Source organism: Trichomycterus rosablanca, chromosome 13 (genome assembly GCF_030014385.1).
Source record: "Trichomycterus rosablanca isolate fTriRos1 chromosome 13, fTriRos1.hap1, whole genome shotgun sequence".
Taxonomy (NCBI): Eukaryota; Metazoa; Chordata; class Actinopteri; order Siluriformes; family Trichomycteridae; genus Trichomycterus; species Trichomycterus rosablanca.
The window spans coordinates 14,806,284-14,827,149 of record NC_086000.1 but is presented as its reverse complement, the minus strand read 5'-3'; the positions used below and the strand labels follow the sequence as shown (position 1 = coordinate 14,827,149).

The following is a 20,866-nucleotide window of genomic DNA, read 5'->3' as shown; positions in this document are numbered from 1 at the left end:
TGTATATAACACCAGTTAACCAAATTCACCTGAAATTTAGGTTTAATGTCACTAGTCAAATCCAGGCATGATTACCACCAGACTTGTTCAATTTAAACATCACTAAAATAGAAGCTGTGTGGTCTCAAAAAGCTGTGCACAGTGGCACATTGTTAAAGTCTCTTAAAGTCACTGAACTCTACCAGCAATTGCTAAGGCTCTGGGACTTCAGTGAACCACAATGAGAGCTATTATTCATATATTAACTTGGAACATTTTTTGGAACACTTTTTTTTCCAAAAATAATTTAATACTTCTTTAATCATTCTCAAAATAATAACTAAACTAATGCTGTCAAAAAGAGCTTACATTTACCAGCTGCATCTTTATTAATTGTGGTTAGCATGTTTAGTTAGTCCTAGGATTTAACTGTTTGCAACTGACTGTGCTTAAAATATGTATATCTAAATCAGTGGTGGGCAAACTTTTTGGCTCAAGGGCCACACTGTGCTTGAAAACTTGACAGACGGGCCGGGCCAGTAACAGATGAGGGGAGGGAACTAATATAAATAACATGTTACCTAATAAGGACAGATTACCTACCTACCTTATTCAATGCAAACGTGAAGAATGGATTTATATGTGTAGAGAAGTTAGACTGCTGTAGCGAAGACTGCATTTGTATCGCCTTTTTCCTGCAATACCCTGCGTTTCAGTTTATTCCACTAGATGGCGCACTTCAAACAATACCGTTTGAAGTGCGCCATCTAGTGGAATAAACTGAAACGCAGGGTATTGCAGGAAAAAGGCGATACAAATGCGGTCTTTAGGACAATTTTGTAAATACTCGACATTTTGGATCAAACAGCCGTAGTTTGTTTACCACTGGTCTAATGCTGAACTGGTTCCGCTCACAGTGTTTATATCTTTCTGTTCTATGTTACTGCTACGTTTGAATTGTTGCACCGGTTTTGTATAAATAAAATATAAATCTTGTTACTATGAAAGTCAGTGATGTGTTTTATATTGTAATGGGATGCTATATGATTGTCAGATAATCGTCAGCTAGTAATGATCAGTTAAGGAAATTGGCATCCCTAGCTTATCCAAACGACAGCATCCAAAGGACCTCAACAGCAACAGGCCGGTGTCACTGACTTGACTTCACATCTGATGAAGACGCTGAAGAGGCTGGTCCTTACCCATCTCCGCCCTCTGGTGAGCCCATCCATGGACCCTCTTCAGTTTGCCCATCAGCCTGGCGTCGGAGTGAATGATGCCATCATCTATCTGCTACACAGGGCTCTTTCTCACCTGGAGAAGCCTGGGAGCACTGTGAGAATCACCTTCTTCGATTTCTCCAGTGCTTTTAACATCATACAGGCAGGGCTCCTGAAGGACAAACTGGAACATGTTGGAGTGGACCTGTCAAACTGGATACTGGACTACCTCACCAACCGACCACAGTATGTGAGGGCACGGGTCTGTGTGTCTGATATGGTGGTCAGCAGCACAGGGGCCCCTCAGGGAACGGTCTTGGCACCGTTCCTCTTCAGAAGTTTTTTGATGACTCAGCAATTGTCGGACTCATAACTAATGACGAGGACATCTTATGCATCTTATGCATTCCATTCCATGCAAGATTACCTTTGCACCTTTTGCAGTTAATGAACCTCTCTTGTATAGGGTTTGTATTTCAAATGTTCTCACACTTTGGAATTTTTGATTGTACGCTTTTCTTAGTTGTACACAGTGCACAGAAGCCCATTGTGAATTTCTGGATTCGGTTAATGCTAGTTTAAACAAGACGACTCATCAGCGGTTTCACATTTAGCCTTCTTAGCCTCCTTGGTCATTAAGGAAGCACTTTTGTAAGTTGCTCTAGATAAGTGTCTGTAAAATTTGAATGTAAATGTAGTGTGGAGCAAACAATTAACAGATTAATCGCTACTAAAATTTTTGTTTATTTTTTTATTGATTTTGTCGAATCATTGTTGCAGCCCTAGACATTTGTGCAGAATTTACCACTTAAACCAAGCACAGATTCAAGCAGCAAAGGGTTAAGGGTTCAGAATGGTTCTTTGATAGCCTGGGATTTTTCAGTCTCTTGAGTTTCATCTGGCTCTTCACTGGCTTCATTATATACCACACTGCAGAACACTAGGGCTCATACACAAAAAATCTATGCAACGCCTGAATCCCTGAATCTCACTAAGATGTTTCTTGTCATTTACCATTTGCATTTGCAGTAAACAAAAGGACCGCACAATGATGGCAGCCAATTCACCCTATCTGCCCTTGAGGGAATTTTGCCCCCTGTACTACCTGCTGAACTCCATCCCTGCCAAAGTTCAGAAGGGCTTCCGCTCCGTCCTCGTCTATCTCACCGCGCTGGACAGCAGCAGCGACTACATTGCTGTGGGTAGCAGCATCGGCATGCTATACCTGTACTGTAGGAGAGTAAGCCAGATGAACAAGTACAACCTGGAGGTATGATCACACCTTCATTTATTCAAGTGGTTATGAACAATGTTGTGAGAAATATTTTTGCATGTTTGTTACACTACATAGATTTAGGCTTGCTTTTAAAATGTAATATGAGATGATGAGCATATAAAAAAACACAAACCATGGTTTTCCATCAGGCCTTTCATTTATTAAAGTGAATTGGTTATGTAAATGTTAATTACCACCTTTAACTTAACTACTGATTGTTCCACCAGACATTTTAGCCCTTTTCACATTAATACATGGTGTTCTAATTTAGCAGAGCTGGCACTTACCTAGCCTTGGTGTCAAGTCTAATTAAAAACAATAATTAAATTTGGTTTGTTAATGTAACAAGTAACATTGAGCAGGTGTGGCATAACGGTAAAAGCCACGCTGCTGGTAACAGCAGTACTCGAGTTCTGGGGTTCAAATCCCAGGCTCACAAATACAGAAGGTGCATGGTGTAACGTGGGGGGGCACATCAGTGCACCTTTAACCATCTTAAGCCTGGATTAATAGGAGGGTTGCGTCAGGAAGGGTGCCCGGCGTAAAAACTATTCCAAGTCAAATACGCAGACAAATGATCCAAAATGGTGACCCCTACTTTGAGCAGCCGAAAGGAATCATCATTTATTGAAGTAATTAAGAGGAGATCACTTTTTCATTCAGGGTCAACTGATAGATTTTGTGTTGCAGGTTATATTCAATTTTGTTTAAAGGTCTGAAACAATGGGTGCTCTGGTTATATGTTGGTTAAACATGCTAACCCACCACTGCTGAGATCTCAAGCTCTCGAGTATGAATAAAATCTCTGCTATCAGCCAGCCAGGTACCTACATTATTAACATGATGTTTGGGATTGGGCACGCCAAAGACGTTCCTCATTGTTGCTGCAATTGCAGCCTTTGCTGGCTGGACTATGGTGCCGGAATAGAGACTGAATAATGGAGATCAGGCCATGACTTTCAGTATGCAATACCAATTCCTTTGTGAACCGGCACCATTCAGGTAATAAGAAGCGGTTGACTACTACACACGTTGGAGGGGGAAGTGTTATGTCTGGCCCTTCTCGGCCTGCGTAGGGGTCTGGAGCATTAGAGGAGATACAACTAGAAAACTGGATATGACTAGATTGTTAGAAAAAGGCATAAATAGAAAAATAAAAATGATAGAGTAATAAAAGTATTTTTGTGTTTGACCTTAACAGGGGAAAAGCGAGGCCATCACTGTAGTGAAATTGCTGAGTTGTTTCGATGACCTGGTGGCGGTGGGTACAGCGTCAGGTCGGGTTGCTCTCTTTCAGCTGGTGTCACAACTGCCAGGACGGAATAAACAGGTATAAATCAGATAAATTTCTAAGTAGTTTGATTAACAGCAAATACAATATTATTATTCTGAATATGATGCCAAAGATGAACTAATCTGTGATTTTGAGGCTGATACTGAGTACCAGTTGAACACTTGCACAAAATGTAACAGTTATAATTGGTTTAGAAGAACCAAACTCTTGTAACAGTACTTCTTTTTAAACAATATGGCTGAACGTTTGTGCACACACTAAATTCTTATGTGCAAGTAGTTGCAACTCCATATTTTAGTTCTTGGTTTTAGAATAGAATGTCCATCAACCTCAAGGATAGGTGTCCACATACTTCTGGCCATTCAGTGTATTCATTTGTGATTAAAGACTTTTAAATAGCTAAATCTATATTGTTGTGTGTATACATATGAGCAATGCAATTATTTATGTATTTATTTAGCATTGTATTGAAAGGCACATGTGGGGAAACAATGGGGAGTTCAAATCCAGGCTCTGCTATGCTGCCACTGTTGTACCCTTGAGCAAGGCCCTTAAACCTGTCTGCTCCAGGGCCGCCGTACAATGGCCGACCCTGTGCTTTGACCCCAACCTCCAAACAAGCTGGGATATGTAGACAAAAGAATTTCATTGTACTGTACACATGTGTATATATACAGTATATATGACAAGTAAAGGCATTTTAGGCTCTCTGTAACAACCTGTTTATAGTAATGCTCTTTTGCATAGTCTGACTGAAGTATTCTGATCTGACCTTCTTAATGGTGTCTGCCTATGATTTTATTACATCACGTAAAAAGTCGGTCAGATTTACAGATTTCCATTTAGACTGGGTTTTGTCTTGCATGTGTGCCACTGTAAATACGATCTTGACTTTCCGTGGTCAGATAGAATTTTTATATTGAATTAGGTTGAGTCTTTCTTCTCTAATGTGAATTTTGCTTGCAGCTCAGACGTTTTGACGTTGTTGGCCTTCATAAGAGCACAGTGACGGCGTTAGCATGGAGCGCAAATGGCATGAAACTCTTCTCTGGTGATGATAAAGGCAGAGTGGTCTACTCAGCTGTGGACTTGGATCAGGTGAGATTTTTGAGCAGTTGTTTAGGATTTGTTTACACTAAATGTGGCAGTGACTTTTCTTTACTATCAGTGTAATCTGCTGTAGATTAATGGCTTGAATCATAAGAAAACATTATGTGAGACTTGTTGAAGGAGTTAAAGGTGTTGCTACCTGAATACCTATAGTACCTGAAGTGGTAAAACAGTTCAGCATTGTGCACAGATTGAAATCTCTTAACTATAATGCACAAATCCAACACACACACCTGACAACCCAGTTGCTATTACCTGATCTATTACCTCCTTCAGTTAAAGTGTTACAATTGCCGCCAGTCCTGTATAAATTCAGTATCCTTTTGCAATCTCTCTATTGCTCTGCTTAAATTCACACCTTTAACCTGTATAAGCACAATCAGTATAAAATTTATATTAAATTACGTTACTGTAAACAGGTTGTAAATCATTGTTTTTTAGGGGGTGTGTAACCCGGTGCTGCTGTTGGAGGAGCCATCAGCTATAGTTCAGCTGGAGTACAGTCAGAAAGTGCTTCTGGTTTCTACTACTCAGCGCTCTCTTCTGTTTAACACACAAGAGCAATCCTTACAGCAGCTGGGGACCAAACCTAGAAAAACGTAAGTTTGGGATAAAACACAAATTAATTCCTTGATTTGCCACTGATTGCATTGTATGTAAATGCGAGAAATCATAAATATTTGCAAAAGTGTTGGGTTGTTTGAGATGGTCTGTCACCCTGGGTGCACAGAGGTAATATGATGGGTGCAACCTTAGAAATAACTGGGGATTTGGCTGTGTTGTTCTTAATATATCAATAGACACATGTAAATTGTGCTTGTCTACTACTGCTGGAATCCAGGGTTTGAATCCCCAGCGGTTCTATCAGTTGGTCAGGCATATACATACAGACCTGATTGGCTATGTTATGCGTGTTCATGATAGATAATTTGCTGTCCTGACAACTACAGTAGTTATGAGCCTTAAAGTGCACAATGCTTTTTTCCAGAGACCTGGCACCGTTTTTTTTACTCTGAATGCCCTTTCCTGATGCAACCCTCCAATTTTTGTCTGGGCTTAGGAACAGCACTAAGAACGCATTGACAAGTGCACATCCCAATGGCTTGGCTTTTTTGACCAACCCATCATGTCTGTGCAGACACCTGACCAGCCGATGGCACCATTGAGATTTAAACCCTGCTTTCCCAAAGCTCAGCATTTGTGTATATTAATGCTGCGCTTCCCAAACCCATTACCCATACTAATCCACCAACGTCCACACAAAAAGATTCTGACTTGCTTTCAGCAACAAGAAGAATATTCCACTTCTCTTCATCCCACATTCATCTACTACTGGTTACTTTTTCTAAAAGCCTTTACCAGCATCTGTCTATTCTAATCTAATCTATATCTCATCTATCTTGATTTTAAACACTGCCATTTATCTGCTCTCTCGTTTCCCATTAGCAACGGCAAGTTCGGCGCCTGCTTTCAGCCAGCACTGTGCAAGCAGAGTGACCTGTTGGTCTATGCATCACGGCCTGCCCTTCGTCTCTGGAGAACAGACGTGCGAGGGCATGTGCAGGAGACGCATGTCCTCAAGCCACTCTTCAACCAGGATGTGCCTCAGTTTGAGCTCTTTCCCCGCTCAAGTCCCAACGGAGCCTACCGGCCCACAGACAGACAGCTGGGCCTGGTGAACTGCTTTCTCAAGGAGGGCTGGGTGCTCAGCTGGAACGAGTACAGCGTCTACATAGTGGACTCAACCAATCAGGTTTGTTTGGTTGGTTGGTTGTACCAATCAGGTACAGGGGTTTGTTTGGTTGGTTGGTTGTACCAATCAGGTACAGGGGTTTGTTTGTATCGTTGGTTGTACCAATCAGGTACAGGGGTTTGTTTGTTTGTTTGGTTGTACCAATCAGGTACAGCGGTTTGTTTGTATCGTTGGTTGTACCAATCAGGTACAGGGGTTTGTTTGTTTGGTTGGTTGTACCAATCAGGTACAGGGGTTTGTTTGGTTGGTTGGTTGTACCAATCAGGTACAGGGGTTTGTTTGTATCGTTGGTTGTACCAATCAGGTACAGGGGTTTGTTTGTTTGTTTGGTTGTACCAATCAGGTACAGCGGTTTGTTTGTATCGTTGGTTGTACCAATCAGGTACAGGGGTTTGTTTGGTTGGTTGGTTGTACCAATCAGGTACAGGGGTTTGTTTGGTTGGTTGGTTGTACCAATCAGGTACAGGGGTTTGTTTGTATCGTTGGTTGTACCAATCAGGTACAGGGGTTTGTTTGTTTGGTTGGTTGTACCAATCAGGTACAGGGGTTTGTTTGGTTGGTTGGTTGTACCAATCAGGTACAGGGGTTTGTTTGTATCATTGGTTGTACCAATCAGGTACAGGGGTTTGTTTGTTTGTTTGGTTGTACCAATCAGGTACAGGGGTTTGTTTGTATCATTGGTTGTACCAATCAGGTACATGGGTTTGTTTGTTTGTACCAATCAGGTACAGGGGTTTGTTTGTTTGGTTGGTTGTACCAATCAGGTACAGGGGTTTGTTTGTTTGGTTGGTTGTTCCAATCAGGTACAGGGGTTTGTTTGTTTGGTTGGTTGTACCAATCAGGTACAGGGGTTTGTTTGGTTGGTTGGTTTTTCCAGTCAGGTACAGGGGTTTGTTTGTTTGTTTGGTTTTTCCAATCAGGTACAGGGGTTTGTTTGTTTGTTTGGTTGTACCAATCAGGTACAGGGGTTTGTTTGTTTGTTTGGTTGTACCAATCAGGTACAGGGGTTTGTTTGTTTGGTTGGTTGTTCCAATCAGGTACAGGGGTTTGTTTGTTTGGTTGGTTGTACCAATCAGGTACAGGGGTTTGTTTGTTTGGTTGGTTTTTCCAATCAGGTACAGGGGTTTGTTTGTTTGTTTGGTTGTACCAATCAGGTACAGGGGTTTGTTTGTTTGGTTGGTTTTTCCAATCAGGTACAGGGGTTTGTTTGTTTGTTTGGTTGTACCAATCAGGTACAGGGGTTTGTTTGTTTGTTTGGTTGTACCAATCAGGTACAGGGGTTTGTTTGTTTGTTTGGTTGTACCAATCAGGTACAGGGGTTTGTTTGTTTGTTTGGTTGTACCAATCAGGTACAGGGGTTTGTTTGTTTGGTTGGTTGTACCAATCAGGTACAGGGGTTTGTTTGTTTGGTTGGTTGTTCCAATCAGGTACAGGGGTTTGTTTGGTTGTACCAATCAGGTACAGCGTTTTCTTTGGTTGTACCAATCAGGTACAGCGGTTTGTTTGTTTGGTTGGTTGTACCAATCAGGTACAGGGGTTTGGTTGGTTGTACCAATCAGGTACAGGGGTTTGTTTGTTTGGTTGGTTGTACCAATCAGGTACAGGGGTTTGTTTGTTTGGTTGGTTGTACCAATCAGGTACAGGGGTTTGTTTGTTTGGTTGGTTGTACCAATCAGGTACAGGGGTTTGTTTGTTTGGTTGGTTGTTCCAATCAGGTACAGGGGTTTGTTTGGTTGTACCAATCAGGTACAGCGTTTTCTTTGGTTGTACCAATCAGGTACAGCGGTTTGTTTGTTTGGTTGGTTGTACCAATCAGGTACAGGGGTTTGGTTGGTTGTACCAATCAGGTACAGGGGTTTGTTTGTTTGGTTGGTTGTACCAATCAGGTACAGGGGTTTGTTTGTTTGGTTGGTTGTTCCAATCAGGTACAGGGGTTTGTTTGTTTGGTTGGTTGTACCAATCAGGTACAGGGGTTTGTTTGTTTGGTTGGTTGTACCAATCAGGTACAGGGGTTTGTTTGTTTGGTTGGTTGTTCCAATCAGGTACAGGGGTTTGTTTGGTTGTACCAATCAGGTACAGGGGTTTGTTTGGTTGTACCAATCAGGTACAGCGGTTTGTTTGTTTGGTTGGTTGTACCAATCAGGTACAGGGGTTTGTTTGTTTGGTTGGTTGTACCAATCAGGTACAGGGGTTTGTTTGGTTGGTTGGTTGTTCCAATCAGGTACAGGGGTTTGTTTGTTTGGTTGGTTGTACCAATCAGGTACAGGGGTTTGTTTGGTTGGTTGGTTGTTCCAATCAGGTACAGGGGTTTGTTTGTTTGGTTGGTTGTACCAATCAGGGGGGTATTCCAGAAAGCGGGTTAAGTGATTAAACCGGGTAAGTTAACTCAGAATTAAGGAAAACTCGGGGTTTTCCGTTCCAGAAACCGAGATTAAAGAGAGCTTGTGTCAGTTACTATAGCAACTTACGCTCTGAAGCTAACCTGCTCGCTGGCAGGTTAACTTAAACCTAACCCGGGGTTACACACACTTTTCTCATGTAAGCCTGGTGTGTTCTTTCCTCCAGGATCCAGTGGATCCCGACGCGCTAATTATTCGAAGAGATCTTAATCGGAAACGAGTCATTAAACTCAGATTAGTCATTTCCCGATTAATTTCTCTGCGAACCTTTCCGTTTTTATCAGTCAGTCAATTCGGGGAGAGTGGGGACGGTTGCAACAAGGGGCAGTTGCAACATTATTAATCACAATATTAATAAAAAGGCTTGTTATAGCATTAATTATAACATTATGAATGGAATGTTATGGATTAATATAGAATACCTTTAACACACACACACAGTTTAGTAAGCTAAAATAATTTGTGGTTCAAATTAATTGTAGTAATTAACCCCAAACATGATTGTTACTTAAAACAGGGCCTATATATGTATATATACAATGACTGGAAACCCTATCTGTACACAAGAAAGTCTTTGCAAAATTATGTCAAAGAATTATTTTACTACATATCGATGAATGTTGCAACTGCCCTGTTATGGGTCTATTCAAGTATTATTTTTTACACATTTGCAATATTACACTTTGTGAATCAGCCCTCACTTCTTTGCAGACTTTATGCATTGCTCTCCGTTTTTTGTATGTTGGTCCATCCAAAAAGTATGCCTAGCATTGAAACTCTTGTTTGTCTGTAATAAACATCAAAGATGAATGCCACAGAATAACAGGTTTGTCTTTAATAATAAAGATAAAAACTGAAAAGTAATAAAAAAAATTGCTCTGCACCATCTTAAGGATTCCCAAGGGTTAGTGGCTGCATGGATGGAGCTCACATTCCCATTAAAGCACCAGCAGAAAATGAAAAGGATTAGGTGAACAACAGACAGAATATCCCTCCACGTACAGGTAGTGACCATTATCTTAAAAAATAAACAAATGTTTTAAATAAAACAGTGTAACATTTAATACACATTCTGCAACTTACTGTTCTCCATCAAGATCTTATGTGATGCTACCCACATTACAAATATTGAAGCCAAATGGTCAGGCTCTGTGCATGATCACTGAAAATAAAACAGTGCAACGAGTTAATTTCCTTGTCCTTATTCTTTAGTAAGAACATTTATATTTATACATCCTTCGCACTGACACCCATCTTAAATTCAAGCAACTAAATGTGTTCAACATATCCTGTACCTCTATAGGCCTCCCAGTATCATCCCACCTTGAGGCAGAGGAGATGGTTTCTCCATCATCCTTCAACAGTGTTTTTTTTTTTTATTAAAGAACATTATTTATACTCATCAGGATCTAGGGACATTTAGATCACTAACAATTGCAGGAGGCTCAAAACCACTCCACCAATCACTGGAGAGATGGCAATGAAAAGTTTTCAGACTGTACCAATGCAGTTCTTAATATTCCACAGTTTATGCACTACAAACTAATGATTTACATGTAATGAACATGCCATGAACATAGACAGTTTTTGTATTTTATTTTTATCTGCTGCTATGTGCATCTGATTCCACTTGGATTACACCTAGATTGAGTAAATGAAAGGGAAAAAACATGTAAAATCATGACAAACTGACATATTAAACATTTTGCTTCTGCTAAATGTTGAATTATGTTTCAACAAGTTTTTTTTATTGAATTTAAACTCACGCATTAACTCACATTTAACTAACTTTTTTTTTGCCATTTGCGACATCTTTTGTTACGGACGATGCTGTATTACTTTTACATTTAAAACATTTTCATGATCTGCACATGCAAACATTAAAATAAACAGTTCTATTGGTGTAAAATATTACGGACTACTTTTTCTTTCATTCACATCCATGATGAATCCACTTATCGACACTCCATTGAGAATGCCTGTTTAGAGTTTACCGTGAACGCGCTTCTGCTGGGTTCAATCTACTCAGAGTTGAGTAATCTAACCCTGAACCGCTTTTCTGGAACAGAAAACTCCGGTTATGATACGGTGAGATAAGTCAACTCGGAGTTCAGGGTTAAGCTTGAAGTTTGTTAAACCCGCTTTCTGGAATACCCCCCAGGTACAGGGGTTTGTTTGGTTGGTTGGTTGTACCAATCAGGTACAGGGGTTTGTTTGTTTGGTTGATTGTTCCTATCAGGTACAGGGGTTTGTTTGTTTGGTTGGTTGTACCAATCAGGTACAGGGGTTTGTTTGTTTGCTTTGTTGTTCCAATCAGGTACAGGGGTTTGTTTGTTTGTTTGTTTGTACCAATCAGGTACATGGGTTTGTTTGTTTGTTTGGTTGTACCAATCAGGTACATGGGTTTGTTTGTTTGGTTGGTTGTACCAATCAGGTACAGGGGTTTGTTTGGTTGGTTGGTTGTTCCAATCAGGTACAGGGGTTTGTTTGGTTGGTTGGTTGGTTGTTCCAATCAGGTACAGGGGTTTGATAACGGCGGTTGCATGTTTTGCTAAGATTTTCATTGTTTGGAGTGTCCAGAGTATCTGAGCAACAAGATTTGGTCATCAATAGCTCTAACCCAGCACCTATTGCATTGCTTGTACTTACATGGACACATTTTTTGGCAGCATGGCCTAGTCAGCCAATCATGTGAAAGCAGAGCAATGTCTAAATTCGTACCGCTTCAGTTAATATTCCTGTCAACATTAGCGTGGCAAAAATGTTTCGTTTATTGTGCACTATGTTCTCAATGTTATTCTTGTCACACATTAGAGTGGGCTTGTTAATAAAAGTGTATTCTTTAATCTTACCCTGGTTAATTCAAGGTCATCATCGGCGGGATGGAATGCTGTGGAGACATAGTGTCCGTGTCCTGCACAGAAAATGAGATCTTCATTTTAAAAGGGGACCGAGATATTATACGCATCTCCAACTGTCCTGAAGGATTAGTCACCAACAGTAAGATACTTTCATTGTTGTCATCATACTTTATTATTTTTGCACAGTTTATTGCAGACTTATCTGAAACATCACAGTTATTATATGATCAGGGTTAATAGTGACTTCTGTCCTTTGTTTATTTGCTAGATCTGCACTGTCAGTCGACCACACACTTAGTATTGTGTAATATATACATACAAGTATTAATAATTGGTAAATAATTAGAATTAAATATTTTATTCATGATTGTGTACACAGACAAGGCTTAACATTATGACCACTGACAGGTGAAGTGAATAACACTGATTATCTCTTCATCACGGCACCTGTTAGTGAGTGGGGTATATTAGGCAGCAACCGAACATTTTATTCTCAAAGTTGATGTGTTACAAGCAGGAAAAATGGAGCTGCAGCTCTTGTGGGGTGTTGGCTGCAAACTGCATGATTGGACACGCTGTATAGTAATAGCATGGATTAAATCCATTAACTCTATGTTTAAAGTCAACCAGCAATAAACTGGTTAAACCACAGAGAAATACCATGATCAGGTTAGTTGTCATGTTATTTCTTGTTGCCTGGGATTATGTGCAGTGCATACTAGATCATGTCTAGACATACTAAGACATTTGTTAGAATGAGAGGATGCTGTTTACGTGACCATATGAGTAATAACTTCAGAAATCAGTTGATGATTGATGATTCTTATTATGTCAACACTCAGCGACAGGACTGAAAAGTCACCACACGCTTTTCTCCCCTTCCCTCTCTCAGTGTCAGATCTGTCCTTCCGTCTGGCCTCCCCTCTCACCACCCCAACCATCCTGCTCCCTCCGAATGGCGCTGTGGAAATGGCTCAGCCAATCAGGACAATGGCCATCATCGCCGAGCCAGATCAGGAGCCGAAGCCGGATGAATGTGAGGAAGCGGAAGAAGAGGCCAAGGAGGCGCATGAGGAGTTCAGCCAGGCGCTGGAGGCACTAGAGGTGGCTGAGGAGGTTGAGAGCCAGAAGAAGTCCTCAGTGGACATGCGAAGCCGGAGCAGCTCCATCACGTCGTGGGAAAGCACACAGGGCACGTCGGATCTTTCCTCCAGCCGCTACAGCACCATCACGCAGGAGGACTTTCAGCAGGAGCTGGTGGTCAAACCAGTGAAGCTGAAGAGGAGAGGCAAGAGGATAAGGCACGGTGAGTGCAACAAGTTTATCTTAGCTCTGTTAAGCCATGTATACTGTACTTTGAATGGTTCCGCTACTGTACACAGCATTTACTGCCTTAGATCAATGATTTTCAAACTTTTTAATTGTTATATTGTATAAAAACATCCAGTAAGTGGCAGTTCTGCTGACAAAAACACAGATAATTAGAGAGGCTAGAAAAGAAAAGGCAGTAAAAAACTGTTTACAGCCATGCTGAGCAGAAAAGCATCTGAGAATGCACAATACATCTAACTTTAAAGCGGATATGCTACCACAGAAAACAACATTGTGTTCCACTCATGTCAGCCTTGAACTTGTGGCTTAGATGTTGTAGTCTGACAAGTGAAATTTGATTATATTGTCTGCTGTTGTCTTTAAATTTGATGCTCACTTCAATAACAAAATAAAGTAAATTATAGTGTGGTTTTTTGAGTTACCATTGGTTAAAGCAAGCTGTGATGTGCCAAATACCACACTCTATACCTCATTGTGTGCTAAAATATTTCTCCACTCCATTACCGGTGAGGTTACTATTTTGAGCACTCTTTAGTCTCTGTAATTACATGGAACATTAGTGCCCACCCCCTTCAACATTAACAATCCTGAGTGATTGTATGTGAGAGGCAGAACGACAAGCGACCCAACAGTCCAGATCACCACAAATCTCTGTGGTGGCAGGGGTGACCAGGCCTCACAAGTCCAAACCTCAGCACAGCCTGATGACCCAACGCATTGCCTTAATATCGTTCCAACGGGTGGGACAGAGCATAAGATCCACCAGACTACATCACTCCCTAGACCCTGAACCATGTACACAGTATACACATACAATATATACAGTGCAGATGAAAAACAGTACAATAAATACAAAAGACATTTCTAATCTAAATGTAATTGAGGGAGACAAGTACATGGCACTGAGTAAAAGATAGGTAAGATAATTTTGGCCATATAGTGTATATAACCCTAACAGGGCGGCACTGTGGCTAAGTGGGTAGCACTCTCGCCTCACAGCAAGAAGGTCCTGCATTCGATCCCCAGGTGGGGCGGTCCGGGTCCTTTCTGTGTGGACTTTGCATGTTCTCCCTGTGTCCATGTGGGTTTTCTCCAGGTGCTCCGGTTTCCTCCCACAGTCCAAAGACATGCAAGTGAGGTGAATTGAAGATACTAAATTGTCCATGAGTGTGTATTCAATATAAACTTGTGGACTGATGAACCTTGTGTAATGAGTAACTACCGTTCCTGTCATGAATGTAACCAAAGTGTAAAACATGACGTTAAAATTCTAATAAACAAACAAATATCACCCTAACATGAAAGTAAATAGTGTTACAGTCATCTTTAACCAATTTAAATCTGATATTTGACCACCATTAGTCAAGGGTTAACCATTGACTGACAAGCTTATAGTGTTCCGTGGAAATATGAAAAACATCACATCTTTTGTGTTTTACTTTCATGTCTACAAGGTGTCATGCTTTATTTGATGAAAAACAACTAGGATAGATTAGATGGACAAGATGTCCTGTCCAGGGTGTATTCTGCCTTGTGCCCAGTGTTTTTGGGTGGCACCAGATACACTATGATTTTTTAATTTCATTGACCACTTTATCTGGTCAGGATCATGATGGGTCTGTTTACACTAGGAAACACTGCTGTGAAGACCCTTTTTTGTAATATTTGGGTAGTTTTTCCTTACCGCCGTTGCTTATCAGGGTTTATTTGGGTTCTGGAATCTGTAAAGTTACTTAGAGACAATGTCTATTGTTAAAAGTGCTATACAAATAAATTATGATTGGCTGATTGATTGAAAGAAATAATGCATATTAGGGCTGCAACTAACGATTATTTTAGTAGTCGACTAATCTGGCGATTATTTTTTCGATTAGTCCACGATTATTTATGTCATACCCTCCATCTCTGCCTTAACGTAACCACAACTCTGCTTTGTAGTGTCTGCGTTCAGCTCGTTTCTTTGGGTTATTTTGGCTGAAATGCTCCTGAAATACTTTAGAAAGTTTCGGTCTCTCTAGCTTTGCCCCTCTGTCTTCATAAACTCCCCGCTGCGCCATGAAAGCGATGCTGCGCCTCCTGCAGTCACTTTAGTACGTTGCAATAATAACGACGCGTCGACAATAAAATTCCACGTCGACAAATTTTTATAGTCGACGTTATCGATTATGTCGACTAATCGTTGCAGCCCTAATGCATTTTTTTTTTTTTTTTTACAGAGAGCGGGAACTGTGTAAATGATCGCAGCAGCTGGTCAGAGAGCATGTTCAGCCAGGATGGTGCAGCCAGCGACGGCCTCTCCACACCTGCCAGTGCGCCACCCTCGGACCGAACCAGCCTCATGTGCAGCAGCCTGGACTTTCACAGCAACGGCTCGCCTGATCAAGAAGGCTCTGTCTGCATAGACCCCTTCAGCCCCGACACATATTTGATGCAAAACCTTCAAGAACCCTTACAAGTTCCCAACCAGGAGCTTAAAGAGCGGAAGAGCAGCGAGAGCCTCGTTAGCAAAACGGCAGATGACCTGCCGCCGTGCCCTACATCCCTCTGTCTACAAGACATGGACTCCCAGTCTGATGGTGATGTCATTAATGTTGAACAGAGTCAAGCACGTACAGCGGTCACACCAGACGTGGACATGTTGCTAGAGTGCACCTTCTCCTATGTTCATGCTGCTAACGAGGAGGCACCTGAGGCCGAAGCTGGACACGTATGTAATCCAGAGCTTCAACCTAAAGAAGATTTGGAAAAAGATTTTGACATGGATATAATGCAATATTCCATTAGGCCATTGGCTTACACCCCAGAGCCAGAGCCAGAACTATCACCCTCAAGTGATGAGGAGGACATATACGCACATGGTGTGCCATCCGCTGCTAGTGTGGGCGATGAGCTTAATACTCTAGGTGTTCAGAATACATGCTCAAACCAGACAGAGCAGGAGGACACACGGCTTCACAAAGCAGACCAGGTACGAGAGTGACCTGATCACAAACAATAATGCTATAGTTCTTAGATATGTGATTCAGAAATATTCAGACACACTTTGTCACACTCACTCATAATGCCTAAGTGAAAGTATGTTTTTTTTAAACTGTTATTTAAACTAATTAAGATCTTTTATTCATAAAAGCACAAAATACTAATTTGCACAGATTCTAAATCATGCCTCAAAGCACTACAATCATACACATCAGACCATCCTATCATTAAGCAATAGAACACGAAAGGGAGTGTGTTATCGCGAATAACATCACAGCCGTGATGTTATTTGCGATAACACACGACCTCAAGTGTTTTATTGCTTTTATACAACAGTTTTTACAAAATAAAGAAAGAAAATAAATCAAAGAAGCCCTGAATTTCATAATAAATATGCTTTAATATTGACAACACCTTCCGCCAAAAAGTAGTTCCACATCGAATATAAAGTTTAACACTACAAAGCAGACATCCCAAGCTGCAAAAACTCATTTCAGGGAGGTAAGAACAACAAGAAGAAAAAGGCAAGAACCTCCGAAGGGAAAAAAAGAAATAAAAAACCTCTCGCACACACCAAAGGATATGGGTGATAACTGAACTCTTAGGAGCTGCTAACCGGCTATTAAGCTAACTGTTCGCGTTACAAACACATTAATGTTCTCTACATAGTGCACTAGATTGTGTATCAGATCACGGATTTATGTTCCCTACATAGTGTGCTAGATTGTGTATCAGATCGTGGATTTATGTTCCCTACATAGTGCACTAGATTGTGTATCAGATCACGGATTTATGTTCCCTACATAGTGCACTAGATTGTGTATCAGATCGCGGATTTATGTTCCCTACACAGTGCGCTAGATTGTGTATCAGATCGCGGATTTATGTTCCCTACACAGATCGCTAGATTGTGTATCAGATCGCGGATTTATGTTCCCTACACAGTGCGCTAGATTGTGTATCAGATCGCGGATTTATGTTCCCTACACAGTGCGCTAGATTGTGTATCAGATCGCGGATTTATGTTCCCTACACAGTGCGCTAGATTGTGTATCAGATCGCGGATTTATGTTCCCTACACAGTGCGCTAGATTGTGTATCAGAGCGCGGATTTATGTTCCCTACACAGTGCGCTAGATTGTGTATCAGATCACGGATTTATGTTCCCTACACAGTGCGCTAGATTGTGTATCAGAGCGCGGATTTATGTTCCCTACACAGTGCGCTAGATTGTGTATCAGATCGCGGATTTATGTTCCCTACACAGTGCGCTAGATTGTGTATCAGATCGCGGCTTTATGTTCCCTACACAGTGCGCTAGATTGTGTATCAGATCACGGATTTATGTTCCCTACATAGTGCACTAGATTGTGTATCAGATCGCAGATTTATGTTCCCTACACAGTGCGCTAGATTGTGTATCAGATCGTGGATTTATGTTCCCTACACAGTGCGCTAGATTGTGTATCAGATCGCGGATTTATGTTCCCTACACAGTGCGCTAGATTGTGTATCAGATCGCGGATTTATGTTCCCTACACAGTGCGCTAGATTGTGTATCAGATCGCGGATTTATGTTCCCTACACAGTGCGCTAGATTGTGTATCAGATCACGGATTTATGTTCCCTACACAGTGCGCTAGATTGTGTATCAGATCGCGGATTTATGTTCCCTACACAGTGCGCTAGATTGTGTATCAGATCACGGATTTATGTTCCCTACACAGTGCGCTAGATTGTGTATCAGATCGCGGATTTATGTTCCCTACACAGTGCGCTAGATTGTATATCAGATAACGGATTTAAAATGCGATCGGGAAAAAAGTCTGTGTCGCCTGCGTGCGCATTTGTGTGCATGAAGCTTGTCGTTACTGGCAACACGTCAGCGGAGTAATACAGTTGTGGTGTGAAAAGGCCGTGCTGTTATCACAAATATCAGCACGGTTAGAACGCTTCTCAACCAATCAGATTGTAAGGTCGGAACTAACTGTTGTATCATTAGTAACATACAATGGACAATCAGCATTTTAACAGAGCAAGAATATGACATACAACTATGCTGGATACCAGGACACAGTGGAATTACAGGAAATGAAAAAGCAGACCAAGTAGTTAGAGGAAAAACAAGACAAAATACAACGAACATCAAAATCCCATCAACCGACTTAAAAGCATCAATAAATCTCTACATCAAAAGAAAATGGCAAAATGAATAGAATACCCAGCTCACCAATAAACTATATGAAATACACCCAAACGTTAATGCCAAGCCAAGAATTCACCAGGGACGACACATAGACCAGGTAATCGGCCACTCCAGAATAATCCACCAACACCTGATAAAAGGAGAAAACCCCACCAACTTGTGAAACCTGCCAAACACCTATATCAATAAAACACATCTTGATAGAATGCCCAAAATACACTAAAGAAAGAGAACAAGCACACATGCCAGAAACTATCAAAGAGACTCTCACACAAGACAACACAAGAAGACTTTTAACCTACCTTGCAACCATAAAAATAAAAATGAACATATAATATGGACCAAAATATGAAGACACATACATAATACCTATTACTGCCATTAAATGACACCAATGTGTTAAACATGGCATTAAAACTTAAATAAATAAATAATTCATAAAAGCAATTACAGCTGCAAGATTTCCTGGACGTTCTCTACATTTCACGCCAGGATTTGGGCAGTTTATTTCATTTTTCATGGCAGATCCTCTCAATATCTGTGAGACATCATGTATAGGTCCTCTCACATACTGTATGTTTGATGGGATTTAAGTCTAGGCCTTTGCTGGGCCACTCAAGGCCATTCACAGACTTTTATTTTAGACGTTTATTGTTGTCAGTGTTGTGATTTCATGGTTTACCGTTGCCCCAGTCTGAGTTTGATGTGCTCCAGAGGAGTTATTCTTTACAGATGTTTCTGTATTTGGCTGTATTCATTTGTCTCCTAATTCTTAGCAGTCTTCCTTTCCCTGTCATCGTAAAGCATGCCAATAGCATGATGCTAATACCAACATGTACACCGATCAGCCACAACATTAAAACCACCTTTTTGTTTCTACACACACTGTCCATTTTATTGGCTTCACTTACCATATAGAAGCACTTTGTAGTTCTACAGTTATTGACTGTAGTCCATCTGTTTCTCTGCATTCTTTGTTAGCCCCCTTTCATGCTGTTCTTCAATGGTCAGGACTCACCCAGGACCACTACAGAGCAGGTATTATTTAGGTGGTGGATCATTCTCAGCACTGCAGTGACACTGACATGGTGGTGGTGTGTTAGTGTGTGTTGTGCTGGTATGAGTGGATCAGACACAGCAGTGCTGCTGGAGTTTTTAAACACCTCACTGTCACTGCTGGACTGAGAATAGTCCACCAACCAAAAATATCCAGCCAACAGCGCCCCATGGGCAACGTCCTGTGACCACTGGTGAAGGTCTAGAAGATGACCAACTCCAACAGCAGCAATAGATATATAATATAGCGATCGTCTCTGACTTTACATCTACAAGGTGGACCAACTAGGTAGGAGTGTCTAATAGAGTGGACAGTGAGTGGACACAGTGTTTAAAAACTCCAGCAGTGCTGCTGTGTCTGATCCACTCATACACACCACCACCATGTCATCCACCACCTAAATACTGTAATACCTGCTCTGTGGTGGTCCTGGGGGGTTCCTGACCATTGAAGAACAGAGTGAAAGCAGGCTAACGAAAAGTATGTGGAGAAAAAGATGGACTACAGTCAGTAATTGTAGAACTACAAAGTGCTCCTATATGGTAAGTGAAGCTGATAAAATGGACAGTGAGTGTAGAAACAAGGAGGTGGTTTTAATGTTATGGCTGATCAATGTATTACCATAGAGATGGTGTTAGCCAGATAATGAGCAGGGCCTGTTTTTCACCAGGCATAGTGCTTGTTTGGTGTTCTGCACAGTTTTTTTTTTTTTTTTTATCATACCAGAACTATTTCCTCATGTGGCTCAGGTGGGTTGTCATGCTGCAGAGATGGTTGTTTGTCCAACAGACTCCTTCATCTCTGCTCATAACTTTTAGAGCTCTTTTAGAATGACCATTGGTCTCCATCTTGCCTTCCTGACCAAGGCCATTCTTGCCTGGATGCCTGATTTGGCTGGAGGGCCAAGGCTTGTAAGGTTTAAGGTTGTGTCTAGCTTCTTCCATTTCAATATTATTAAGGCCACTGTGGTCCTGAACTCAGTCCATGGCTATTGTTTTATGTCCTTGCCACAATTTGCCACACTGAGATGTACGTATCGGTTCCTGGACTTCATGGCTTGGTTTTTGTCCTGACAAAATTATGGGCCCTTCCAAAGTACTTTAATTGCATGAAAAGTTGGGACATTTTGTATAATGGAATAAAATTTTTTTAATACAAACTGAATACTGAATACTACTGAATTTTTATTTCACTGAGAAAATTACAAAAAAGTTTTCCAAGGTTCCCACTGACCAACTTAATTGTATTTTTTAGATATAAACTAACTAAAACTTGTACTCAGCTGACCACAACACACCTGTGAGTTGGAGTTTCAGGTTGCATTTCTTATCCGATTACTCGATTAATCGCTGGAATAATCGATTACAAAAATAATCGATAGTTGCAGCCCTAGTTGGATC

The 20,866-nt window shown here is 41.1% G+C and overlaps 1 protein-coding gene across 1 annotated transcript in view; it reads left to right on the top strand.

The window, feature by feature from the left end:
- tecpr2 (tectonin beta-propeller repeat containing 2) overlaps positions 1-20,866 on the top strand; it is a 68,803-nt gene that overhangs the window by 5,796 nt on the left and 42,141 nt on the right. The window contains exons 2-9 of the mRNA XM_063007030.1: positions 2,229-2,469; positions 3,677-3,805; positions 4,736-4,867; positions 5,321-5,478; positions 6,326-6,632; positions 11,899-12,031; positions 12,785-13,198; positions 15,441-16,192. Of these exons, the coding sequence (XP_062863100.1) occupies positions 2,248-2,469; positions 3,677-3,805; positions 4,736-4,867; positions 5,321-5,478; positions 6,326-6,632; positions 11,899-12,031; positions 12,785-13,198; positions 15,441-16,192 (2,247 nt within the window). The 5' untranslated portion in view covers positions 2,229-2,247. The remainder of the gene's footprint in view (positions 1-2,228; positions 2,470-3,676; positions 3,806-4,735; positions 4,868-5,320; positions 5,479-6,325; positions 6,633-11,898; positions 12,032-12,784; positions 13,199-15,440; positions 16,193-20,866) is intronic.